At 46.5% G+C, this 27,705-nt stretch overlaps 1 protein-coding gene and 1 long non-coding RNA gene across 2 annotated transcripts in view; one reads left to right on the top strand and one right to left on the bottom strand.

Annotated features, from left to right (window-relative positions):
- The window catches only part of IL2RA (interleukin 2 receptor subunit alpha), a 40,288-nt gene extending 37,231 nt beyond the window's left edge, over positions 1-3,057 (bottom strand). Inside the window, exon 1 of the mRNA XM_072955288.1 lies at positions 2,846-3,057. Coding sequence (XP_072811389.1) covers positions 2,846-2,909 — 64 coding nt within the window. The 5' untranslated portion in view covers positions 2,910-3,057. The remainder of the gene's footprint in view (positions 1-2,845) is intronic.
- Positions 3,058-9,020: 5,963 nt separating this feature from the next.
- LOC140691452 (uncharacterized) lies at positions 9,021-21,175 on the top strand. Its single transcript, XR_012067076.1, has 5 exons — positions 9,021-9,197; positions 10,217-10,307; positions 19,214-19,328; positions 20,769-20,961; positions 21,058-21,175. It is a non-coding gene; the product is annotated as an uncharacterized lncRNA (long non-coding RNA).
- The last annotated feature ends 6,530 nt before the right edge of the window (positions 21,176-27,705 follow it).

The following is a 27,705-nucleotide window of genomic DNA, read 5'->3' as shown; positions in this document are numbered from 1 at the left end:
ACCTTTAAGCAGAGCTGATTGCACTTCCCGTTCAGAATTCTTGACACAGAGCAAGAGGACTGAAGGCAGTCTCAAGGTCATCTCTGTCAGCCTCACTGTGTAGAGCAACTGAGGCCCAGGGACGTACAGCAATTTGCCCCAAATCACGCCATTCCCCTCCTCCAACAACGGTCGTTCGGAGGCGCCTCGGCCCACTTTCTGTTCCCTGCAAAGTTTCCTTTCCTCCTAATTCTTCTCTCCACTGACCTCGCGCACGTGCCCCACTTCCAAAGGGACCTCTGTTCATTTTTAAGGCTTCTGCTGATCATCCGGCAAAGAGGGGAGCAGGAAGTGAACTTGAACGGCCACCATGCTGTGGGCCAGCCTGACTCAAGGGTGCCTGTGGCTATTAAAGGGGTGACTTCAACAAGGAACAACACAGGAGTGTCCAGACTACTCAACACTTTATCCAACGACACTAAGAAGGCTTCTCTTTGAGGTGAGTGGGGTCAAACGCTAGGGCTGTACCATTGGTACATTGGTACCCTGCTCTGGCAGCAACTCCAGCTGACATTAGTGAAATCAACTCTGTTTTGTGCCTCTGTTTTCTCAGACCTAAAAAGGAGCAGATGTACAGGTGGCAAACAGCTCTGCCTGCTTATGACACGCGGCTCTAAAGAAAGTTGAAGCTGTTTTATGAATGACTCCCTAAGTTCACCAAAGCCCTGCCTCTCCCAGGTGCCTCTTAACACCGAGCAAGGAAACTGTTGAGAACACTTTGGGACCTAGAGAGACTGAATGATGAAATGTGAAGGGTTAATTTAAACATTTGGTGTTTTAATGACAAACGTGTGGGTGGAAATTCCAGTGTGGGCAGCAGTCTTTACAAGAAGGGACAATTAGACAAAAATACCGTCTTACTGGGTTTCCGCGCCGTGTGTCTGTCTGTGTGTGTGTTTTTTTGAGTCTAGGGGATAAAGATTTGATCACAGAATTCCTAGAATGAAAGAAAGATTATCAAGGCATAGATAAACTCTCAGAATTTCCACAGTTCTGAGAAGGGCCCCTTGGATAACGTGCCTGCTAGCAATGTCAGGAGAATTCTCTCTTTAACCACATCCCAGGACCCAGTCATACAGAAACAGAAAACACCCACATTGACTAATGCAGCCCCTGTAACCCATCACAGTTTTAAATGGTGGCTTTGGAAATTTTCAGAATGAAAATCTGCCTTATGAATCAGCTAGAAATTGCATCTGTTGACAGTCTGATTTTGTTGGCGACCTCCGCCTTCTGAGGAATGAAAAGATTTGTTTAAGACTGAGCTCCTCCCGGAGGAAGAAGTCTGAGATGAGATTATTTCTAACCCAGGAGTGGTTCCTAATCCATCTGTGGATCCCGGAAACTCAGCCCAGTTTATTTTCTTTGGCCACCAAGCCCCCATTTGCCTCTGGACTGGCCTGTTTCCAGGGCCTCACGACCTGTCTGCGGCATCGGTCTCTCCCCGCTCTCTGCCGGATTCCTCTCCGTGGCGCCCAGACCCTGTCTGCAGTGAGCAGGAAGGGCACAAGCCAGAGAGAGCCAGGTTTGAGTCCCGGCCCTGCCCCTGCCTGTGTGACCTGAGTCTGGGGTTCTTCTTCATCCGGTGGGTTTGTGACACCCAGGTTGAAAGCGAGGATCAGAGTCCTCACTCACCCCACTGCCACCCCAAGACCACTCGTAGCTTCAGAGAAGTCACCAACGGCTGGTGAGAACACGAGTATACTTGAAATGTGCTTCCCAGAGATGGAGAGCATGATTAATTGGGAAGCCTTTTTCTATTCTGGCCTGGGCGGACCTCCCACTTGGCCGAGGCCCCGCAGAGGCAGAAACCACGTTATAAGCCTTCCGAAAATCATGCCCGCTTTCACTCTAAAGTGAGGAAGATCCTGCACCTGGGTCAGTTCACAGCCCAGTGACTCGGTCATTTCCCCTAAGCAAGCAAAAAAGATTCCTTGTGTGCATCACCGCATTTCACGTCTTAACACCTCTTTCTGTGGCCGCGTAGCGTAATTACACATCTAGAAATTAAGGATGTGAAATTATAGACTCTGCTATCTTATCTGCCTTCCTGCCTAAGCAGGGTAAGAAGTTACTAGAAAATTCACACTCAGTTAGGAAGGGGGTTTGAGGTAGAAGTTAGTGGTTTATTTCTAAAAAAACCCCAACAAAACCCATTTGAAAGGATGAATGAAACTCAAGACTTTCACATATGTATATACAGACACACACATACACACATATAAGTGTATACACACGTAAGAACATAAAAAGAATTAAGGTTCCAAAAGCGATATGCTTATGTTTTCTAAAATTTCTGAAAAGTTGCACAAATAAGGAGATTTGTAGGTATTATTTCCCGAGGCAGTAACAACGTCTACATCCTTGACACTAAAGTTTTCTAAGATCTTAGATGACCCCAGTGTTTTTCGTAGGAGTTGATGGCATCTCAGGCACATTAGCCTGGCCCTAGAGAGATTGCTAATAGATTTTTAGCATTATCTTGCAGTGCAAAACTGCGTTCACTGGAAAATAAAATTTCTTGACGAATCTGCTCATTAGGACCCTGTTCACAAATAGCACACCACTCTATTCTTCCCGGAATCAACTGTCCAAGACTTTGAGTGACAGGCGGGCCCATCATTCCAAGTTCTTTTGATAGGCCAGTGATGATTGTGGCCCCAGTGGGTCATGGACGAAGTGGCAGAACCCAGGATTCAAGCCCCTTCCCTGCTCTTTCTACTGAGGTCCCTCTCTGATTCTGTGACCAGGGAGAGTCGACACCCTTAGCCTTCCCAAGACTCCGAGGGCACCCGTGACCCCTTACCTGTCACGCAGCCTGGTACCATGATGACTATGAAGAGCCCCCACATCCGCAAGCGTGGCTCCATCTTCCCGGCGCCTGGGGTCAGCTGCCTGTCAGGGGGTCGAGAAGAGAAGGTGTTTCTGTGCAGAATGCTGGGTTTGCTGTCAGCCTCTTGTCTGCATCGTGCTGGGAGGGTGGAGGAGGAAGAGACAGGTCCGCTCAGGTTGCCCTGCCCGCTGGTCCATCCAGTCTGAATGCCAGCCAGCCCTTGCTCTGTATAAGTATTAGCCTGGTTGGTTCAGCCAGGAAATCGTGCCTAGCACGCTCTTCTCTCATTTCAAATATAGGAAGTGGTTTCAACCAGGGTTTTTTTTTTTTATTTCAAGTTCAGTTGCTGGGAGGTGTGGGCTGGGGTTGGTGAGAAGGATTGAAGTTCGTTTATGAATCCTTCGTTCAGCTTCGCGCAGAAGAGGAGAGGGAGATTCCGCCTGCCGTGGAGGAGAGTTGAGCAAGCGCTTCTTGGCAGTTGTCTCATCGAGGGTTTCACCAACTGATGTCACTGTGAAATTGAGGTCCTTCCCTGGGCTTGTGGCTCCCTGAGGAGTCCGCAGGTGCCCCATGAGACAGGGGAGCAAAGCCACACCAAGGGTGTGGAAGAGCAGTCGTGGCCATAGATGGGAACTTCCTAAAGCTGTCTGACCACAGATGCCTTTAAAAAGTCTAGTAGAAAAAAAAATTAAAAATTAAAAAAAAATTTAAAAAAAGTCTGGTGGGCGTCGGAGTGGGGTCTCCAATATTCAGGTAACTGAAAAGGAAGCAGCAGACTGACCCATGCTCAGAATTCATGAATAATCTCCCAAGATTTATAATCAGTACTTGCCATAATTATTTCACCGTGATGTCCTGGGTTCCTAAACGCGAACTGTCATTTTATAAGACATTTTGCCACCAGATTTGTCTTTCTCTTAAAGGATCATTACTAAAAGTGGACTTTGGTTTTAAACTTTGGGCTTTTTTTTTTTTTCTTGAAGCACCATCAGTTACAATGTGTCAGTTTCTGGTGTACAGCACCATGTCCCAGTCATGCATATGCATACATATATTCGTTTTCATTAAAGGTATTACAATGTATTGAATATAGTTCCCTGTGCTAGACAGAAGAAATTTTTAAAATCTATTTTTATATGTACTGGTTATTTGCAAATCTCAAGCTACCAAATGTATCCCTTCCCACCCCTCACCTTTTTTTTTTCCCAAAATTGAGTAGTGTTTCCTTGTTTAATGGTCAGAGCTACCTTCTGATTTTCACACAATGGTTGACTAGGTTTTCCTCTCTGGAAATTCATGTCCACTAGCAATCATCTAGTTATAGTCAAATACAATTTAAAAATATTAGAAAGCAAGCAAAAATATTGACAAAAGAAAGACCGTCTGGGCAAGCCAGAAGCAGTCGCTGGTTCCCGTATGTGTTACCTCTACCCGGAAAGAATGGCAACTGTCGCCTCTGGGAAGAGCCTTGGAATGCTGCACAGGGACCAAGAGTGGTTTCCAGACTCAGTGCCAGAGTTTGCAGAGGAAAACGCGAACCGATCTCTTTCTGGGACAGGAATGCTTACCAAAATGTGGCAAGATCACCTTTGCAGATTCCAGAGCAGGCTCTCCCAGTGGACAGAGCTGGGGAAGACAGGCGTGCACACCCACACCTTTACACCTGTATTTGTTTCTATATCCATCTGTACATATTGAAACTTTGAGTTCGCACGGATACATCCCAACACCCCAGTTCCAATCCAACACCACAGGACTGAGTCCTAGTTTTTCCCTTTTCTGTGTGTGTCTGTAATCCCCTTCTCTGACAGCGGGAAATCTGGCTTCCGCTGGCCCTAGTCTGTTTATGTTTGGTTGGTCCCCCTGTGTGTTACCAGTCACTCATCTCTGCCACCAGCCCTTCCCCAGTGGGAACATCTTCTTCCTTCTCAGGCTCTGAATCCCTGTTCTGAGCCCTCCCTGGTCTGAGCCTTCCCTGGTCTGAGTCCTCCCTGTTCTGAGCACATCCCAGACCCTGAGGGCACAGCCCCCTCACTGGGGTCAGGCTTTGACATCCCTTACCAGGTCGCCGTTCACCCACCGTGAATGTCCTTCTGACCCTGCCTGGATGCTGCACCCCCATCCCGTGCTGTTCCCCTTGGGGGTGGCCTCCTCCCCTTGCTTGAGTTCTGACCCTCTTGCACCAGCCCCGAGCATGAGCCACCTCCCCACCCACGTGGGCTCGGATAGTGTCTGCCTGTCTCCGTGGACCCCTCTCACCCTGGGCAGGTTCTGACTTCCTCCCCTGGGCTGCTCCCAGTGCGGACCCCAGCGGGGACCCCTGCTCCACTCTGCTTGCACCCTGACTCCCCTCCTAGGTGGGTGTGAAGTCCAGCCAGGCTCAGAGAACAAGCACATACGTGGTGAGGAAGCAAATAAACCATAATGACCCCCAAGTGTTTAAGGTGCTTCATATTTTTTTAAACTCTGTTGGGCGAGGGGGTTCTTAGGAATTAATATTGCTTCTTGGAAAGTAACAGTGACCTAAAGTTTACTAATATGATATAAGTTTCTTTTTTTTTCTATGAAGTTAGAGTAAAATTAACTTTAATGATCTGTATTTACAAATTTCTTGAAGATCAAAGAAATATTAACCAGGATTCATAAGATGCATTTGAATTGAAGTAGATAGCAAACATTAATCTCACAGGTTAATTCACTGTATATAAAATAATCACAATTTGAATGTGACTTTTTTTGCTCTACAACAGGACCTCCCTCAACCACCCCCCACGTAATTAGAAGAGGTAAATCCACTTTATTAGTAGCAGAGGAAATAAAATGATAGCAAATAGATTAAGTATCTTTTACTTTACATTTTTATTATTAAAAATAATATTCAAACCATGAAAACAAAAATAGTGGTTGGAGAGTCTTTTTAAGCAAATAGCTTTAAGTTTTACAAGTTGTGTTGCTGAATTAGTGTCATGTCAGAGGCCACATCTGACGTCCCATCCTGCACCGGAATCCTGGGGAAAAGGAGGAACGTGGAAATGGCACCCTTGCTCGAAAAATGAGCAATTGATTTACCTTGGAGAGCTCACTTCTCATTTTTAAGAAATTTCAGGTTGGAATTTTTCATTTTCACTTGGAAATGTTAGGACTTGTTGCTTGTTTCAGTCAATCCCAGTTGGACAACCATGAACAAAATCTTCAGTCAGTCCCATTGGGAGAGCCATGTAAAGCTGTTTTAGTCACAGAGCCAAGTCACCATGACTATGGGATATAAATGTGGAGATTCATTAACTTGAATAATATCAAACACATGATGGGATGAAAGCTCTGGTTGCAGGGCAGAGAGCGGAGACCAATAAGTAAGTCAACAACCACGCAGGACAGCTGGTGTGACGGAGACAGCCAGCAGGCCCCCAGAGTCACCCTTCCCGTCGTTTCTGGCTGAATGGGAAGAACGCGTTCCCAGGCCTCCCGGAGCGAAGCGTGGTTATGTGGCGACGCGCTTGCCAAGAAATGTTAGCGGAAGTGACCATTAGTGCTTCTGCCTCGGTTGTTTGACTCAGGAGACCCTGGCGTCCCTTCTTACCTGCCGGTGGACTGCTGGGACCAGGGTGACCCTGGAAGCTGGGTGTGGAAGTGGGAGCCCTGCGCTCCCCGCGAATGCCCGGAGCACCACTCCCTGGGGCCCTGAACGTGTACCTCAAGTTGCAGGACACTTTTTTGTACATTCTTGTTGGGTTTTTTGTTACCGCAGCTTAGCTGACCCTGACTAATTTAACTGGTCCCAAGGGACAGATCAAACACGACGTGTTCCTGTATCAGTGATTCCCCTTGGAGCAGCAGGCTTTCTTAGGGACAGCGCAACAATTCTCAAACATCCTAAGAACAAACATAATAATACAATAGCTTCAGTCTGACTCAATACAGATGGGGTGGGGGAACCTCAGCCTTTTGTGAGCTTCTAAGCAATAATGTTTTACCTTACCTTTTCAAAATATGGGGCTCTAAACAATAAAGCTAGCTAAATGATTCAGCATGCTATTCAAGGTTTCTCCCTAACATTGTTTTAAAGTTTCACGCACACATACCTTGACATCTGAGCCAAAACACCGCTGAGGTTCAGGTAGTTAAGCCACACCTAGCTCACTGGTTCAGCGGCAGGAAACCATTCTTTACGTATTTAATTGATTGGAACCACAAAATATTTGAATTCATATTAATGAAAAGCTTTAAGAATATCATACCACACAGCCCCCAGAGTTTTCCTGACAAAATAAGAGGACCAGTCCTCAGAGCTAAGATGGACTCACGTAAGACAAACAACTTGGTTGACTTTTACAGTTTGCACCGGCCTGAACTTTCAGTCTTACTCTCCTGACCACCGTGAGCCTTCCCACTGAAGGCTCACAGCAGAGGCAGAGATGGAGGGAGCGGGGAGGGGCGAGCAGACTCGTTTTGCCATGAACTGTGTATAATCTACAAGGCCCCACAGAGCAGAGCTGCTGCCCTCAGGGGACTGACGACTGAGAAGGAAGGACGCTTGAGTTCCACTTCCTCCAGGAGGCCTTTGGCGATCCTTTTGACCTGAAACCCTGGGTTTAATCCATTTCACGTACCTTCACTCACCAAGGTCTTTTTAAGACTTGCACGTCCTCCAAGCACCGTGAAGCCTGAACAGTAAGATGTTCGCCTGGGCTGTTTTCCAGGAACGTGGAGTCAGCTGTGTCTGCTTCAGGCTGAGCTGGTCAGGACTGGACGGGCCCCGGACCCCTCACCTGGGCAGGAGCGAGTGTCCGCCTGCTGAACTTGTGAACTTGCAGGTGCCTGTAGCTCCGTTACACCCGCACAGAACGGTGATTCCTGCACCCTCTTCCAATCACTTCCCCCACGTTCCACACACTCCCCACCCTTCAGACTGCCCTGCTTCTTCACTGGTTATCCCATAAGCACCCCAAGCCTTCTTGCCTTTGAGGGGCTGGATTTGAGATCTGTTCTCCAGCCTCCTCGTGTGGCTGCCTTGCGAATAAGCCCTTTCTTGGCTGCGAATGTGGCATCTCAGCGGTTTGTCTTGCTGTGTATCGGGCAGGATGAACCAGTCTGGGTGACAGACTCACTCGATCATAGCACCTGCTCCGCTGTATCGCCGTCCACTATTGGTCTGCTTTCTTTCTTCCCCTGCTCTGGTCATTAATCTTTTGGAGGCAGTTAGGAACACTTGAAAAGCCGATGGAATCTGTGATTTCTTCAGCAGCAAGTTGGTAGACGGTTTCAGGAGAGTCATGGGAACTTCAAGGACTGCAGATTAAAGATCTTTAGCCAAACCCTGGGCCTCTAGGAAGCTGACCTCATGTGACCTAATGCAGTGGGTGACATATGTGGGGTGTCCAACTGCTATTTGTTAAGACACATAAAAATGTAACCGGTGTATATTAAAGCGACTTCGGGCGATTAATTGTGAGCACACGTCAAAATTTTGTTTCAAGCCTGCTGCGAGGAGGTAATTTCCAATCAGTTCAGGTCAAAGATTTTTTTTTTCCTGGTAGAGATTCTTTTATGAGGAAAAGGTGGCTAGATAACCTTGATAGATTGTATTCAGGAAGGAAAATTTGGTTAAAGGTAACCGGTTCCTCCCAGGAGAGACGGTCAGCTGTGTGTGCCGAGTCTCCGTTTGTCAGGAAGTTGCTCAACACTCTGATCAGAAATGCTTGGTACTTCCCAGAAGAGACTGTTCGTCACATCAGACAACAAATTTCTGACCCAGACTGCCTTACCTTAGGTTTGAGACAATTTTGTAGCAGTAAAAGGTGACAAGTACTAACAATCTGACAAGAGCAAGGGAAGTTCAGGAAGAGAGAAGCTACTGGGTTGGCATGGTCAGGAACGGTCTAAGAAGGATGTCTCTGAAGGAGGGGTGTAGCCGTGGCAGGTGGATACAGAGGTAGCAAGACACGGTCTATGGTTGAACAGGTAGACAAGTTGGTGGGAGCAAAGGGTAGAAAAGTCAACGAGATTTGGAGCGAGGTGGACCCTGAAGGACAGAACGAGATGTTTGGACTTCAGCTACCAGTGATGTCTAAACAGGGGTGGGCCGTAATCCAAGTGACATCATAATTAGCCAGGCTGGTGCAGAAGAGACTGGAGAGGTGGAGATGCTGTGATGCTCTTCAGGTGTGAGATAATAAGGACCTGAATGAGGTGATACAAACTGGAACGGTGAGGAGGAATGACGCCAGCCTATCTTGCAAAGGAAAAATGCAATTTTTAATACTATTTGGAGGCGAGAGGTGGAGGATGGAAGTTGTGAGCTTTGGCAGAGGTGAAATTCATTGATGTGAGTTATATGGTTATATGTTTTCGACCCACTGAGCACTCCCTGGTGAAGATACTAGTAAATGGGAAAGAAAGAGGCCAGCAGGGGGAGACGGGAGAGGCCAGCAGAAGATGGAATCCAGGAGCACGAGGCGGAGGTTAGGTGAGCGGCCAAACGCTGGCCTGATGGATAGGAGTTAGGTGTTCACTTTTGGTGGTTCTCTCATTCCCACTGTATTGTCGGGTCCTTGAGGGCGGGAGCTTTTCGGCATTTGTCACCCAGACAGTCCTAAGCCTCAGCTGTCCAATCGCTCCCTCCACCCTACTAACGAATAGCTTCTAGCAGAAACGGTTTCTATTTATTCAAATCTAGACTGGGCAGAGGGGGTAAAGGGGGAGCAGATGAACAAGGAAGAGATGGTGAGAAATCGACCACCTCCTTTCACTTTCCCTTCATGTACCATGGTGGCTTGTCAGTGGTCATTGCAACAATGCCCCAAGTCCCAAGTGGCACAGATTCTCCTGCGAAAGGAAGAAGGAAATGGATCCTGAGTGATTGAGTGCAGAATTGACAAGGATGAGGGTGACATAAGAGACAGAATGGGATAAGGAAGAAAGAGATGAGAAAGAAGGGGGCAGTGTCATCGGGGATGGGGTCATACCGGAGACTGAAGGTGCTAAGGTGAGCTTTCTATTGAATGCACATATTACTGTCTTCAAGTGCAAACACCCTGGTTCTCCAAGGCATGCTTGAAAGGATGGACATGCTTGTGCACATCAGAGAAGCCAAGGGTGAGAAAAATTGCTCCATAGAAAAAAAGAAGCAGCGAACGAATAAAGAAGTAGGGCTGAAAGAGAGTGGCAGAGAAGGGATTCAGATAGAGTGATACATTAAGGGGACCTCTGGGGAGAGAATAGAGAGCCCAGAAGAGATTTTAAAAAATCATTGGGAGGTAATAGTTTGCAATTCGCTTTGAGATGTTAACCCTTTTCCCCAACATTCCACAAACTCCCTGATTAAAATTCCCATTTCTCTCTCAGGCCTTGTGGAGTTGAATTAGCTTTGAGGACGTGTTGAGACGCTGAACACGGCTTCCTCTGTGAGACTGGGGCAAGAGGAAAGCCTGTTTAGGTCAGAATCACATGGTTTCTCTCTTTTCCTTCCTGCCGCCGTCCTTTATCCCATTTCATTTTTCCTAGCGTCTTCAAGGGAGGTCCGAGAAAGAGAAAAGGTGAGGCTTGGATCAAAGCATTTCACGTCTGCCAGGTAACCCATCAGCAGACGGTGCCTGAGCACCTAAAGTTAAACAAGCACCACGCCAGGATCTGGGGGAAACCAAGAAATGAGGGCACGTCCCCGCTCCGGGAAGGTTCGCCCTCTGCTCACAGAGGAAGAGAGATGAACCCGTGACGGGAAACGCCTGCCGGGCTCCGCAGGGGTCCTTACTCGCCCGGCCTGCCCCGCCCTCCCGGCTGCCCCGCGTAAACGCAGCTCCTGCCTCCAGCAGGGAGATGCGCTGGGCTGCGGTCTCGGTCTCGGCCAGAGTCCGAGGGAGGAGAACCTTGGCGCTCTCGGAGGGCGGCAGTCTCACGACCAGAGGGGGTGCAGAGGGCCTGCTGGTGACTCGCTGACGTTCCCATTCGGTTCAGTAAAGACGTTGTTGCCCCAGGCCTGCGGTAACCCAGGCCTTTCTGTCCTTAAACCCTCAGCTATGGACCTGGAATCTCCACTTGGGGTTCCGCAATTTGCTCTTTTTCATAGTTCATGCACTCTGGGGAGCATCCTTTTTTTTTTTTTTTTTACATTCATTCATTTTATTTTTCAGACTCCAAATAGAAGTGAAACATACAGTATCTGTCTTTCTCTGTTTGCCTTACTTCGCTAAACATAATATCCTCCAGGTCCATCCATGTTGTTGCAGGTGGCAAAGGTTCATTCTTGTTTGCGGCTGAGCAGTTTTCCATTATGTATCTATACATCTGTGTCTCTTCTTTATCCATTCGTCTGCTGATGGACGCGTAGGCTGCTTGGCTGCTGTGAATAATGCTACTCTGAACACTGGGCTGCATGTGTCTTTTTGAATTACCGCCCTCATTTCCTTCAGCTATTATACCCAGGAATGGCCGCATCAGTTCGTATTCCTACCAGAGTGCATTAGGGATCCCTTCTCGCCACATCTTCACCAACATTCACTATTTGTAGTTTTTTGTTGATGGCCATTCTGACAGGTGTGAGGTGACATCACACTGCAGTTTTGACTTGCGTTTCCCTGAGGATTAGTGCTGCTGAGCATCTTTTCATGTGGGGAGCATTCTTTAGTATAATTCAATTCTTTTAAAACTTTTTTTTATTGAGTTATAGTCATTTTACAATGTGTCAAATTCCAGTGTAGAGCACAAGTTTTTCAGTTATACATGAACATACATACATTCATTGTCACATTTTTTTTCCACTGTGAGATACCACAAGATGTTGTATATGTTTCCCTGTGCTGTACAGTATAATCTTGTTTATCTATTCTACATTTTACAATCCCAGTCTGTTCCTTCCCACCCCCACCCCCTGGGCAGCCATAAGTTTGTACTCTATGTCTATGAGTCTGTTTCTGTTTTGTATTTTTTTTTTTTTAGATTCTGCATATGAGCGATCTCATATGGTATTTTTCTTTCTCTTTCTGACTTACTTCACTTAGAATGACATTCTCCAGGAGCATCCATGTTGCTGCAAATGGTGTTATGCTGTTGGTTTTTATGGCTGAGTAGTATTCCATTGTATAAATGTACTACTTCTTTATCCAGTCATCTGTTGATAGACATTTAGGCTGCTTCCATGTCTTGGCTATTGTAAATAGTGCTGCTGTGAACATTGGGGTGCATGTATCTTTTCGAATTTGAGTTCCCTCTGGATATATGCCCAGGAGTGGGATTCCTGGGTCATATGGTAAGTCTATTCCTAGTCTTTTGAGGAATCTCCATACTGTTTTCCACAGTGGCTGCACCAACCTGCATTCCCACCAGCAGTGCAGGAGGGTTCCCTTTTCTCCACAGCCTCTCCAGCATTTGTCATAGTATAACTCAATTCAGTGTATACTAACTGCAGACCGAGGCGCTCTACCCAGAGTCTGGGAGATGTAAAAACAGATTTAAAAGCGTTCTTGCTCTCAAAGAGCCCACAGTCTAATTATGGGGGTTGGGGATCAGAAACGCCCCCAGTTAAGTGTAACCTTCTGTCAAATTGATAATCCCCCAAATAGCAAATCAACCAACTCAAGAGAGGCTGGAGCCCTGAGGGCTTCGATCCGTGTGTGTGAGGCGGGTGGACAGTATCTGCCGTGATTGACAGCCTCCCTCGCTGAGAGCGATGTAACACCGCTTCACCTTTTGCCCCCATTGGGGCTATGCAAACAGTCTAATTTCTCTCAAACGGTGTCGAGAGAACGCTGCTACAGATTCTACGAAATCTACAGGTGCATCCTGTTATTGTGACAGAGTTGAATTTCTACCGTTTGTAATTACCACCAGATTTTTACCAGTAGAAGAGTAGTGCGGAAAACCAAAATCCGCAATGAATCAAATCCCTCTTCCCGACTCGCACGTCTAGTTTCCAAGGAGCTGGCTGCTGTGAGTTGCCTCTTCCATAAAATACTGGGAGAGAACAGCTCATAGGTATGAATGAAAAGCTGAGTCCTCCCTCCCTAATGGTTAAAAGTGGACTTCGCTGTGTCACTTGGCAGCTTCTGGTGCCTATTCCTGTTGGATCCCAGAGAGACTGTCGGAAGCTCAGATTCCTTTTCTCCCTTTCTCCTTGAGAGCAGAATATGTTCGCTGGATGGAAATCACTGAAAGGCCCCCTCACCCCTTCCGCTGGGCTCTAGTTCAGGGATGGATAAGAGTGCACTCATCTCTGAAGCCAGTGAGGATCCATTGCCAGGGGTTGCCTGGGCGGGTTCTGGGGCTCCGTCTGAGCTCTGCGGGCTATGGGTATTTGGAGAGGCCACGTAGGAACACCTGTACCTTTTTTTTGCCTGGACCTCTCTCTAGCTTTCCAAGTGGCTTCCCTGACTCCAGGGGATGTCCCCACTCCCCCATAATTCATACTCACTACTTTCAGTAGAACACTGTATTTCCCCCTTCTTCTATACAAAACTTAGAATCTTAGGGATGTCCATAATGTCTGTGGATTTAAGCCCAGATTCCTTTAGCCTGGCTTTCAAAATCCTTCGTGGCCTGCCCTAGCCTCCCTCTTCGACATTTGTCCTCCACGATTCTCCTTTGTGCTGTCTTTGCTACTGGAAAAAAAAAAAAAAAACAAGAAAACAAAACAAAAATCATCAACCGCTCACTAATTCCCCCAAACGGCCGCCTCTTTTCTTGGTTCTCTCTGCCAAATGCACAAATGGAAACTTAACTCGCTCTTTAAGATCCAGCTCCATTACTGCCTCCTAAACGAATCTCACCCAATCTCTCCATCTGGAGGTGCCCCCTTCCCCATGGCTCGGTGTTTTCCTTAATAATCACCAACGCGGATTAAACACATGCCACGTGGCAGGCACCATGAGACGCAGCACGTACATCCTCTTGCCTTCTCACAGAAATTGGATGAGATCTGAGCACCATCCCAATTTCCATTTTACAGAAGAAGACATGGAGTCTCACCACGGTTCTGGAACAGCCATGCTCACAATCAGTTAAAAGTGGTGTCATGTCTGGGTCCCCAGGCCCACCTACCTCTTAAAAGGATGCCACTCTCCCATCACTCACTGTCCTCTCCTGTTTATAACTGTGTCCCAGGTCCCTGGAGCCACATCTGACCATCCCCACTAGACCCTGTGTGTCTTCGGGGCGAGAAACGCCTCTGTCCTCTTTCGTTCCCGGTGCTCAGTGCGGTGTCTGGCCCAGAACAGACACCCCGTAAGAATTCATTGAACGAATGGTTGCACGGGGAACACTTTTGGAGCTCTGGTTTTGAGACACAAGATGAATACGGTACCAATCTTAACTGGTTTTCATCAGGCTTGTTCTTTGTGGAATGGGGTTTGAGGAGAAGTCATTTGGTTGTGGCGCACCATCTGAGTCCACAGTCACTCCAAGGGTTTGATTTACACTCATGCCTTCAGTTTCAGGAGGCAGGATGGTCAGTATTCTCAAGCAAGAATCCAGAGAACTGGATGCAGTTAACCAGCTGGTGTAAGGGGCTGAGTGTGTTCTCTTCTTAAGAGCAGATGGTGGGGGAGGGGACAGCTCAGTGGCAGAGCACATGCTTAGCATGCACGAGGTCCTGGGTTCAATCCCCGGCACTTCCATTAAAAAAAAATACAATAAATAAACCTAATTGTCCCCCCCAATTTTTAAAAAAACATTAAAAATAAAAAGAGAGAGAGAGAGAGTGCAGATGCACCTCCAGGAACTGAGCTGAGACCTTGTCTTCTGCGTAAGCGGGCCAAGGGTGGGGGCGAGGAGAGAGGAGGGTAACGTTCTGCTTATTAAACCTCTGAGCACCTTGGCTCATGCATTACAAACTCACGGTTTTCCCCACAGTTCTTTCCAACAACTCCTAGTTTCCGAGTTTGAGACAACAAAATGAAACAAAACAAAAACAAAATAGCAAAAACAAAACAGGGACTTTTTGGGTAATGAGGCCAGATTATTTCATAATAGGGAAACTTTCTTTTTTAAATGACACTTGGAGGTTTAAAATAGAACAAAGAAAGCCATCTGAAGCATCTAGCAGTGACATTAGCAAGTGGGTAAGTTCATGGAACCCAAATATCTGTTTCATCAGCCATGGCCAGATGGGGTATTAACAATACCTCAAACTGATGAAATTATTTTTTTCTGAGAAGTGCAAAACGTTTTGAGTAACCCTCCCATTTTCCCTCCCGGAACTACGGTGACATATTCTATTTCTTGTTTGAGAAATGAGATTGAGATCTGTTGAGACTAGGTTAATTTCATCCATGGCAGAGACAGGACTAATTTCTAATTTACTCACCTTTCTGTCTCTTTCTGAAGAACCCGTGTCTTTTCTACGGTTCCCCCTTTCTCCCCCACGTGGATGACTCGTCTGTTTTATGCAAAGGAGGGAATTCTTCATTTTCTGCTGAGCTCAGTTTTTGAGCTTGTTTGCTGTTACCCCTGCTGTTTATTGAGGACACACTCTGTGCCAGACACATTGTACCGGGCTCATGGCGAGAACGAAAAAGACAAAATCCTTGCCGTTACTGCGGTGCTTCGGTTCTGGTGAGGCGGACAGACGAGAAGCAGATAAACCAATGAACCTGTGGTGTAATATTCAACGGTGGTCGGCGTTATAAGGAAAAACAAAGCAGGTGAGGAAAGCATGCTGGGGCGGGGGATGGAGAGGACGCTTCTTATGTGGAGAGGTCGAGAAAAGCCCCTCTGAGAAGGTGACACGTGGCCAGAGACCGGGAGGAAGAGTGGGAACAAAGCTTGTGACTGTTTGGGAGAGGAGCAGGACTGAGCTTGACATCTGGGAACAGGAGACAGGTTGCTGCGGTGGGAGAGGCAGAAGACGGAGGGAAGATGCCCTCGGAAAAGTCAGGGGGCGCCGCAGGCCAGGGCAGGGGTTTGGGATTTTATTCTGAGTTGACGGGAAGCCACGGGAAGGTTGAGCGCAGAGGAGGGAAGCGACCAGATTAGCGCTGTTGTCCAAGTGAGATCGTGGTGGCTTGGTCTGGAGGCGGTGAGAAGTGCCCACTTCGGGGGTCTGTTTTAAAAGTAGGGCCCACAGGACTTGACTGACTGATTGGATAAGGATGTCAAAAAGTAGAAGAATCAAGGATGACTCGGATCTTCGGCTTGAGTACACGGTGAAAGGTGTTGCCGTGTACTGAGATGGAGAAGTTAGGGTTTGAGGGGGAGCTGGAGTCAAGAATTCTGCTTTGGTCATGCCAAGTGCTGTCTACGTGCAGGGATTGTGTGGGTGGTGCTGTAAAGGCAGAGAATGTAAGGCAGTAGCTGGAAGGAGTGATGGGGGCTACTGAGGGTTTTTTTGGGGGGGAAAGTCTTTATTTGTCAGAGCAGTTATAGGTTCACAGAAAACCCAAGTGGTAGGTACAAAGATTTCCCATTTTACCCTCTGCTGTCACACAGGCACTGACAACCCCCCACCAGAGTGGGGCCTGGTTACAGGGGATGAACCTGCACAGACAGACGGACACGTCTTCATCACCCAGTGGCCATAGCTGACTCTAGGGTTCTCTCTCGGTGTTGTAAATTCAGTGGGCTTGGACAAATGTATAATGGCATGTACCTGCCATTATAGTGTCACACAGAGCAGTGTGTCAGGCCATACTTCATATCTCCAAGGCTTTTCTCATGCTCCTTCTGTCTGAGAAGTTCCTCCACCCCTCGTCTGTCCAAGTCAGCTCATCCTTCTTTTCATGACCTTCACCCCCAGATGGAGTAGACCATTCTCTTCTCGACCTGTTGTGCCTTTGTTGAGATCACCTCAAAACACTGTGCGTCTGTCTCCCGGCTTGGTGGGGGGTGCTCCCGCCCTTCCCCTGGCCTCACGTGTTCACGTGGAGGGTCTCCTGCTGGAGCGCACGGTCAGCCTCGGGTCCCACCCCCGGCTTACCCGTCTCCATGGAGAACGGGCCCGCCTGCTGAGTGACGTCCACCCACCTCTGTTCCTTGGTTGGGTGGAGCTGACCTACCGAAGCTTCAAGAGCGCTAAAGATCCACTCTTGTTTTCTTCATTACCATTCTCTGAGCCAGCAACCTCGGGAAGGCTGCGGAGTGGACTGGGTGTACTCTGCAGCAATCTTGAGCCAGAAATCCTTTCCCCTCCACTTTTATTAAGAGAGAATTCCCTACAGCTGGGCCAGGAGGGTGGCGCAGGAAGACAGCTCGCTCCCCCTCTCCCACGAACACGGCAAAAGCTACACCGACGCACGGAGCAGGCCACACGGCTGCGCGCTGAGCTCTGACGGAGCGTCTCTTACATCGCCACCACGAGGAAATCCCCACAAAACTGGACAAACAGGGAGATCATACCATATGGCACAGGCAGCTGTATCCAACACCTTGTACCAACTTACAATGAAATCAAGTCTGGAGAAGAATGTGTGTACGTGTATGTGTGACTAGGACATGACGCTGTACACGAGAAGCTGACACGTTGTAAACTGACTATGCTTCCATTAAAAGAGGAGCTAATTCGCAAACACACTGTATACGTTTAAGGTGCACAATGTGCTAATTTGATACACTAATATATTGCAGAACAATGACCACCTTAGCGTTAGCTAAAAACCTCCAGTCTCGTCACACAGTTACCATTTCTTTTTTTTTAATTTAACTTTTTGATTGGGTTACAGTCCGTTTACAATGTTGTGTCAATGTCTGGTGTACAGCACAATTTTTCAGTCATACACGAACGTACATATATTCATTTTCATATTCTACCATTTCTTTTTTTGTGGCAAGAGCATCTAAGAGTTACTCACTTAGCAACTTTCAAGCATATAACGCAGTATTATTAACTATAATCACCAAGCTGTTCGTCGAATCCGCAGGCCTTACTCAGCTTATGACTGGAAGTTTGCACCCTCTGACCAACAGCTCCCCCACTTTCCCACCCCAGAGCCCTGCAACCAGCACTCCGCTCCCTGTTTCTATGAGTTCAGGGTTTTAGATGCCACATATAACTGAGATCATTCAGCACTTGTCTTTCTCTGTTTGACTTATATCACTTAGCATAATGCCCTCAAGTTTCGTCCATGTTGTCACAGAAGTCAGGATGGGAAGCATCAGTCTTGGGAAGTAGGTCTGGTCTGTAGACCCAGCCTCCTTGGATGCACTCTTGGGAATCTAAGGACTGTCAAATCACGTCTAGATTTGGGTGATAAATCTAAAGCCACGTTCTATAATCTCTGCGTCAGTAATAATGCTGACAGTCTGATACCTGTAAGTCCTTTTGCCTTTTTTTTGATTAATTGTAAACCAAGGAGGGAAACAGAAGATGATTGTCTATTATTTATGGATTGTCTAAAATTTCACCGACTCCCTTCTAGGGGGAACTTTCCTTGAGATCTTGGTCATCTTTGAATCCTAAATGCCTAGCACAGGTCACGGCGTGTAACAAAGGCTCCTCTGTCTATTGATTTTCTTAGAAGTTTTGATAACGACAGTAGGGAAGCCTCGAAGTCATCAAACACGTACATTTTCCTTTAGAAAGGGATACTGCAAAATGTTCATTAAACGGCAGGCAAAATTAGGTGGCCTAAGATTCGGAGAGGAAAGGTGGCTTTGGAAAGTTGAAAAGCTAAGACATTTAATTTCTGATGTTATCATGGCCAATAATGACGTCAAGGAGGAAGAAAATTACATGACTGAAAAAAATTACATGACTAAACAGGGATTTCTGATTTCAGGAGTACATGATAGAAAAAGAAAAACCAAACTGGTGAATGGAAGATGAGGCACAGGTCTGTAGAACAGTGTAGTAAAGCTAAAATCCAAACGGAGCTGAAGTTTGAAAGAAAAAAAAAAAAGAGAGAGAGAGAAGTGCAACCAAAACAGCTTTGTAATAAATAGTTAATAGTACAGGATGTACAATGAGCCTAATTCTCTTCTTGCTTTTCTTTTTTGTTTTTTCTTCTGTCAAGGAAAAAGGGTATTTGTAATTTTAAGAGGAAGAGATGGCACCTAGCATCTCTTAACGAGGTCAAATCTTCCCGAGTGTGGCAAGAACTAGTAAAAAAATTTTCAAAACAGTGTCACAGATATTTAATAAATCATAGATGTTTCTCTAGCCATATAAAGATCTCCTCCGTAGATTAAAATAATTGTGTCTTGTTTCCAAGATTTATGCCATTTATTTCATTCTCTTATCTTACTGCTTAGTCAGAACTTTCCAAAACAATATTTAATGACAGTAATGAAAATGGGTTTCCCTGCCCAATTACTGAATGTTGATGAGACATTTTATTATTTCATTGTTTAACGTAGTATTTTGTTATTTTTATAAGTTTTCTTTACATACTTATTTTTTCCTATTTCCATTTTATTTAGACGCCTTCTTGATATTTTTTGTCCTTCATAAATGAATGCGATTTTTTAACATATCAGTACTATCTAAAAAGCAGACCAAGATGGTGAATGGACCAAAAGCTGTTCATTTGAGCAAGTAAGATGTTCAACTAAGAGAAGATGGGCTATGATACTGTCAAAAAGTGTATCTCAAAGTTTTTTAAGGGCTGTTATGTGGAAAAGAAATTGGTCTTATTCTAAAAAGTACCCGCCCCCGCCCCCCCAAAAAAGCCAGAATAGAAGCTGAAGGCAGAAACTGCAGCAACATGGATTTTGGTTTTACATAAGAAACGTTCTTGAAGTCATAACTGTCCAGAAATGGACAGTTTCTGGATAATGAGTTTCCATCTACTGGAATTACTGGGCAGAAATTGCTCCCTTCTCTCCACCTCTCACTGCCTTTTCCCCCTAAATGAGGCAGGATTACCTACCTGACTGGTGAGACGACAAGTCTAGTAGAGGTTGTCTGTGGTCGGCGCTTCTGTGATCAACAAGGGAGTGTGTCCAGGGTTGTCTTCAGGCCCGAAAGGGCACAAGGCAGAGCACTCCCAGAGGGCCGGGCAGTGTCTCCTGGGCACACGCCGCTCTCCCCAAGTGGCCGCGGACTGGGCTTCAGCCTCAGACCTGCTGAGCTCTCCGGCTTGGCTTCACCACCAGCAAAGCTAGCATGTTGGTCCCTGTGTTCCTCCTAATTTGTATTCTGATCATCAGTTCCAGCGCGGAGGGTGAGGGTGGGGGAGGTCCCCACACCAACAGACAACTCTTAGACACCAGCTGGGTGTCCTGCAGCTCAACTCAGTTCTGACACTGTCGACCCCAAGACAGTGTCAGATCCCACAGGTTAAGGGTTCAGTCCGATTTAAGACTGCCCCTCCCCAACTCAGACACCAGCCACAAGCCCAGGCTGTTACCCGTACTTCTGACTGACAGGTTATAGATCAGAGGTTCCAAAGACCCTCCTGTGGTTTGATTCCTTTGCTCGAGTGGCCCAAGGAACTCAGAGAAACAGTTTACTTAGCAGATCACTGGTTTATTTTAGAAAGATATGTCAGGAACAGCCAGATGGAAGAGCTGCACAAGGCAAGGTGCGGGGAAAGGGCATGGAGACTCCACGCTCTCCGGGTGCCACTCTCCCCGAATCTCCACGTGTCCATCAACCCTGAAGCTCTCTGAACCCTGGCCTCTTGAGTTCTTAGGGGTGTGTCACTGTATTGGCATGGCTGATTAAACCACTGGCCACTGGCGATTGAACTCAATCTCCAGCCCCTCTCCCCTCCCCAAAGGTGTGGGGGAGAGGATGTGAGACTGAAATTTCCAACCCTCAAATCACATGTTTGGTTCCCCTGGTCACCAGTCTCCATTCTTAGGTGCTTTCCAAAAATCACCTCATCAGGATAACAAAAGACAACTTTATCACTCTCATCACTTAGGGAATTCTAAAAGTTTTAGGCGCTCTGTCTCAGAAATGAGGACAAATACCAAAAATAAGTATCTTATTGTAAATCACAATATCACACTCCCTCTGCTTTCTCAACAGGTTCAGAACTCAGAAAAGAGAGACAAGAAATTAATTAGCACTGAAATCCCAACATGGCGGGTACAATAGAAAAGACTGAAGCACTGAATAAGGGGGCAGGGCCTGCAGTCTGTTTCAGCCTAAGTTGGTGTCACCTTCTATAGACTGTTCAATCCTACCCGTCTCTCACTCAGGAAAGCACAGGGGCACGAAGGTGAGGCGCTTTATGTCCTTTGACAAGAGATCAACCCAAGTCAGGTTTCAAGAAGGTAAGTTTTAGATTTGCTTTCTTTTCTGGAACGGTGTCCAGGAACAGAACAGAATGATGTTCGGGAACAGAACGTCTCGTCTTAGAGCGGGGAAGACCATCATTCCTAGAAGAGGAAAGCAAATGGATGGAAACAAATTAAATTCTGTTTTTCAACTTCTTTTTTTTGTAACAGAGAGAAACTATGTTTTTGCTTAAGGAAGAGGTCTTAGCTTTTTACTTGTGAAAAAAACAATTCACTAAGCACTTCTTGTTCTGTTTCTTTGAAGGTCACAATTACAGATATTGTGATAAAGACATCCTCTTTAATGCTTGTGGTCTTTCCACTTGATGGGGGAGAAACAGCTGGCACTGTTCAGTCACAGAGCTGCCGCCTCACCTCGAAATATGGTGGAAGATAGGAGGAGGGTGGGGAACAGGAGAAACGTCTTTTTTCGTTTTCCCCAAGGTCATCTTCGTCTTTCTCTAATCATAGGTCTGTGCGCCACACTTTCATTTTGATCCCCATGTTCCCTGTCAGGAAACAACCCTCTGATTTAAGAATGTGTGTTTTGGAATACGAAAGTGGATGGTGGGGAGTCCTTACTTGGAATTAAAAGCCTAGGAAAAGAATTTGCAATGCATCCTGCATTCAAGTGAGATCATAAACAAACCACTGACTAAATCAATAATCCATCACTGAGTTTGCAACTGAATCAAGAAATAAGAGAAATTTTCCTGAAATCTTTGTCACAAAGAACATTTTTATATAAGATACTAAATAGTATGCAGGTGGTCAGTACACAAAACCCGAGAGCTTGGAAATAAATTATTTTCTGAAATAGAATTTAACAGGAGAATATAAGCCCCTCTGGAAGTAAAATCAGAAACTACTGCCTTGAATGTCTTTGAGAATCTGGGAACACACGTCCAAGGAAGATAGTGTGTGTATAAGCGGTGGGCAGACCTGGAATATGAATGTAGTTTTTAAAAACTTAAATCTGATAAATTTTTGGTTGCCTGTTGAAAGAATATACTAGCAGGAGGAAGGTTGTTTTAAGAGAATTTCTAAAAGAGCCCAAAGAGCAAGACTTTGCTGTTAATCCAACGTGTGTGCTTCCTCTGTGGCTGAGGACAGACACAGATGGCATCGCAGGACACCTGCCACTGACTGGCCTTACCAAAACCTCCTGGGTTCCAAATGTCTTTGCTCTAAACCCTCCTCTCATTTCCTGTCCCTTAAAAGGAAATCAGAAGGAGAGCCTCAGAAGTAGACGGAGTCTTAAGGTCATCTGGCCCATGATTTGAAACGGTGCTATCCTGACACACTCGTGCGTCTTCACCTGTGACGAGGAATGGGGCAGGTGCCTAGTTACAGAATACCTTCACCAGTTTCGTAAATTAAGCTGCAGTTACCTTTAGAACTTCATTCCAACTGACTGATGTACAGCTATTCTTTTGAGAGAAAAGTGAGTGAAATGGCAGCTGCCACCCATTCCTGGAAAACTGGGTGTATCTTGGTATATTTCATGCATGTCGTGACAGCCCCTTCAGTGACCCATATGATGCCCTTGGGTTTCTCCACCTCACAGCCCCCTTTGTGCACCTCATTCCCACTTGCAAGTCTGCCCTCTGTCCTCAGCCCAGAGCTGAGTCATATGCTCAGTGCAAATGAATTACTCCTGATGAGGATGGAAGCCTGGAGCTGGAATGTGCGCACACTTGTCTTTAAGTGGCCGTGGCAGTGTGGGCCATCATAACAGCACCAGAAGCCATTTAAAGTCCCACCGCTGGCCACCAGGAGGGCTCAGAAGTGAGAGTCCTCAGCTCTCTTCTACTAGTTCCTAAATATTTCCAACACCCTGACCTTTGAAGCTTTAAAAAATTAGATCAAAAGTCTTCCAACTCCATGTTGTCTACGAGAAATCCATTTTAAATATAAAGACACACACAGATGAAAAGTAAATGGTGCATTTAGTGGAAGTATGATGGGGACCACCAGCCTGGATGATTTAGATCAGGGGTCCACAAACTATGGCCCATGGGCCAACTCCATCTGGCTGCCTGTTTTTTTAAAAAACATTTTATTTATTTATTATTTTATTTTGGTGGGGGTGCGGGAAGTAATTAGGTTTATTTATCTTTAGAGGAGGTACTGGGGATTGAACCCAGGACCTCATGCATGCTAAGCACACGCTCCACCACTTGAGCTGCACCCTCCCCCCGGCTGCCTATTTTTGTACGTGTGAGCTAACAATGGTTTTCACATTCTTTTTTTTAAAGGTTGGGGGAAAGAAAATCAAAAGAAGAATAATATTTGGGGATATATGGAGATTATATGAAACTCAGATTTCAGTGTCCATACATTTTATTCCAATTAGACATGTCATTTCATGTCCGTATTTCCTCTGGCTGCTTTTGCGCTGCTGCGGCGAAACTAAGCAGCTGCTTAGTGACGATGGCCTTCAAAGCCTGAAATGCACACCAGCTCTGCTCTGACCCTTCAGCGCTTCTCTGATCTTTGCTGCTCGTCCTGCTCGCTGGGGCGCCGTCTTGTTTTTGATTTTCTGCCTTGACTTGGGAGGAGGGAGCTTCAGGAGCTTCCCTTTGGCCTTTCCCACTATAAAAGCCCTCACCCAGAAGGCAACGAGCCAAGGATGCCAGTCTCGGTGACACACTCAGAGACCGGGAAGATGGACCCCTGGGCGGGTCTGTGGAAGTGGAGCTTGGTTGGGACTCGATTTATTGCCTGTCCTCTTATGTCCCAGCTTGGACAAGGGGGCCATGATAACCGTTCGGATCTCCAGGTGTCAGTGTCAACAAGGATCCTCCACATTTTTTGTTGTTTCTCTCTCCCCAGTACAGCAGCCCAGGTGCCACCGGTTCCTTGGCTGAAGGGCTGGCGGGATGACTAGCATGTAGGCTGCTGGCGGTGTTGCCGGAGGAAACCAGCCCCCTCTTTTCTCAGTGGGTTCTGGGTCTGATCACTGGCTCAGATCAGGAAGTTGAGCAAGGGATCATGACTTTTAATGGGGGTGATGTCTCTCATCCTCCTGGTCAACCATCCTTCATCTCCTCTGATGGTGCAAGCTGAGTAGGACTCCTGTTCGCTGCCCAGCTAGGCTCACTGATAGGAATGGGGACAATGCCCCTGTAAAAGAGGAAGGTGCCAGCTCTTAGTCACCAGATGACAGTGAGTGGAGGGTGGGAGGAGTGGGGGTGCAACTATCACAATGAGCCGCAGGTGCTGGAGAGGCAGCTAGGAAGGCCTGACCTGCAGAGTGATGGAGATGGTTGTTGGAATACGCATCCGTAGGGGAAGTCCCCGGCCGATGATGCTGGTCCTCAACACCAGCTGGAGTCTAAAGGCTGGGGCTGGTGGCAGTGGGGAGAGCGTCCTGACTTGTGCAGAAGAGGTCTTCACATTGGCTTGAAACAAGGCGGAGGATGGCTGGGCATGGTTCTCAGTGTTTTCCGCCCTCCCACTTACTCAGGAGTGGGAGACCCTTTGTAAGCTTCTGGGGGGTTCCTCTGGCTTTCAAACTTGCCTTTTAGGTGCCCGCAGCTTTTTATTTCCTTTTTGTGAAACATTAGTGGAGCCTACCAATGGCCATACGCTGCCATCTAAATGTTTGTGCCCCCCACCCCCAATTCATCTGTTAGAATCCTAACCCCCAAAGTGATGGTGTTAGGAGGTGGGGCCTCTGGAAGGGGATAAAGTCATGAGAGTGAAGCCCCCATGAAGGGCATTAGTGCCCTTATAAGGCCCAAGAGAGCATCCTCGCCCCTTCCACCATGTGAGGACACAGTGAAAAGACTGCTGTCCATGAACTGGGAGGGGGTCCTTACCAGACATTGAGTCAGCCAACAGCTTGGTCTTGGTTTTACTTACCAACCTCCAGAATGGTGAGGAGTAAGTTTCTCTGGTTGAAGACCTACCCAGTCTCTGGTGTTGTGTTACACTAGCACACCAAACTCAGAGAGTCAGATGGATCCGGGTTCTCACCATGGTCCAGCCACTTACTAACTGTGTCACTTCAGCAAATTGCCTGACCTGTCTGAGCCTCAGTTCCTGTTCATAATTGCACCTGGCCCACAGGGGGTTTAGGGATAAATGAGATGATTGACGTTAAAATTCCCAGCACTAAGTGTCCTCTACTGATCTGTGAATGTTTTACCTCTGTGCTAAACCATCATCACTGCTCTCTGCAAAGCTTTTGCTCCACAGAGGCAGAGACTGTAACTTGAAAGGGTTACTAATCCCTCGAAACCCTCTGATCACAGATAAACTCATTTCCCGATCCTGCCACGTAAGCCACCGATCTGGCTTTGATGACCCCGATCACACACTGAGGACCACATTAAGGTTACCACTCAAAGCTGTACTCATGATCAAAGTTCTGGAGCAAGGCTTGCTTCTGCCTACGCACTCCGGGGATGGCACCAAACAGCACCATGGAAAAGATAGCAGCCCCCCCTCCCCACCACCGCCAGCCGTCACTCACAGATCGAGTTCGTGGTCCCACTGCTCAGAGTGGAAACCTCACTGCTGGAAAGTGATAGAAGCATTTTATAACCCATTGGCCAATTTAGTGTGCATGTGTGAACTCAGCTTCTAAAAAATACCCACGTTAAAGTCATAAAACCGCCACAAAAATCATGTTTTCTGAAAAAGTATATTTCTTATTGGAAGGATTAGTTTTCAACTAATCAAAGCAATTAAATTATGGAGGGGAGAAGGTATAGCTCGGTGACAATGTGTGCTTAGCATGCACGAGGTCCTGGTTTCAATCCCCAGTACCTCTGCTAAATAAATAACTAAGTCTAATTACCTCTTCTCCACCCCAAAAAGCTTAAAATTTTTAAAAAGTTAGAATAAAAAATCACAATAAATAAATAAACTTAATTACCTCCCCCAAAATAAATAAATAAAAACAAAATAAAATAAATTAAAAAAAGAAAATCATACTTTAAAAAGTTATGGAAAATTTTGTGAACAAGTAGAACAGACATCCATTAGAAAATGAATTAAAACTTTTTTAAAAATTCAGAAAATTCTACATACTTAAAAAATTTACTGGTCAAAAATTCAAGCAAAAAAAAAGAAAAAATGGCTATAATCCTATCTGGAGAAAACAGTATTGGTAAATATTGGTTAGAAAACTTCTCTATTTTTAGGTATTCCTAAAACAAAAATGGGATCTTTCTATATAAACTGCGACCCAACAGAGTTCAATTTCACTGTTTTTATCGCTGGGAGACTTGGTTTGTTTTAAATGTTTGCTATTATAAATATTACAGAGCACGAATACTGCAGAGAATGACTTAGGAAGGAAAAAATGCAGGGGGAAAAATTTTTTTTCTGAAAAGTGGACAAAACTGCTTTGCGATACCTGAAACAAAAATCGTCCTCTGCGGAAGAGCAAACGCATCACTACACACAGGGCCCCCGGGAATGACCAGTTTTCGTCCGATATGCTAGCTCCACGCGAGAAGCGTGAAGCGCGCTTTCCTTTGCTCTGCGCTGGAGCAGCACAGCGGGAGCCACTGGCCCGAGGGTCCGGGGCCACTCCCCTCTGGAAACGCGTGGCCCGGGTGCTGTTCCAACAGTAGCTCGTGCCCCCCTCTTCCCCACGTTTCCTGTGACAGTTGGTCTGCTTAAGTTGACTAACTCTCCCATTTCGAGAAATTATCCAGTCCTAAAAATTATCTCTTTTGTCTAGATTTGGCCACTTCTTTGCTAAAACTGAACAATGTCATCTCAAGCTAATTTTACTTTCCTCTGTATCTGGAGTTAATCCGCCTTACTCCATGTATTGTATGTTTGTGCTTTCTTTTTTTAAAACTTCTTTTCTTTTCTTCTTCTTTTTTTTTTTTTTTTTTCTGCAAGGGGGAGGTCGTTAGTTCTGTTAGTTTTTTGATGGAAGTACGGGGGATTGAACCCAGGACCTCTTGCATGCTAAGCACACTCTCTACCACTTGAACTATATGCCCCCCTCCCCCGCGCTTTCTTTTTCAAGCATCATCAACTTTCTGGTTTCAGCCGGCCTGGGGTCTAGTACTTGTGGTCAGCAGTCTTCACCTGGGCCCCCGGGGGTGGGGGGTGGGGGGGTCTATTTCCTGTAAAAACAACGTGGGAATGTGTGTCAACCTTAAACCGAATCTTTCAGGGAACTGGGAGTGAGTCTGCCCTGGGGCGGATTTACAGTCTGAATTGTGACCAGTTCCCCGGCCTAACAGCTTTTCTTTCTTTCTACATCTTCACGTTGCCCAATCATTCAGTCTTGAACCGCCTTTTGAGACTCAGGCGAGGCCTGGGAGACTAAAGGAAAGTGCTTTTATGTCAAAGGACAGGGACCAGGGGCTTGTAGACGGTTTCAAATGTAGATGTGAAAATCCCATTTCTTCTCCCCTCCCAACCTCTGTTACACCGACTTTAAACTGAGGCTGTGTAACACGCCCTTCTTTCCTGTCACCTGCACGCCGCTCCTACGGTTCCTTCGTCCTGCGCTTCATCCAGCGTGCGCCGCCCTCTCTTCTGCAGCATCTTCTCCCTTCATCTCTCCTGTTGTGATTTATTTCTGCTTTTGTGCATCTCGATGAACGGTTCTGAAGTCGACCTCTGCAGCCCTGGATCAGTTCTCCTCCTCCCACCTGGGGACACAGCCAGGCTCCCCCGAGTCTGAAATGTCACAGCCTTGCCCCACCGCG

This window comes from Vicugna pacos, chromosome 35 (assembly GCF_048564905.1).
Source record: "Vicugna pacos chromosome 35, VicPac4, whole genome shotgun sequence".
Classification (NCBI taxonomy): Eukaryota; Metazoa; Chordata; class Mammalia; order Artiodactyla; family Camelidae; genus Vicugna; species Vicugna pacos.
Note: the sequence above shows the minus strand (reverse complement) of the source record. Positions and strands in the feature narration are given on the sequence as shown.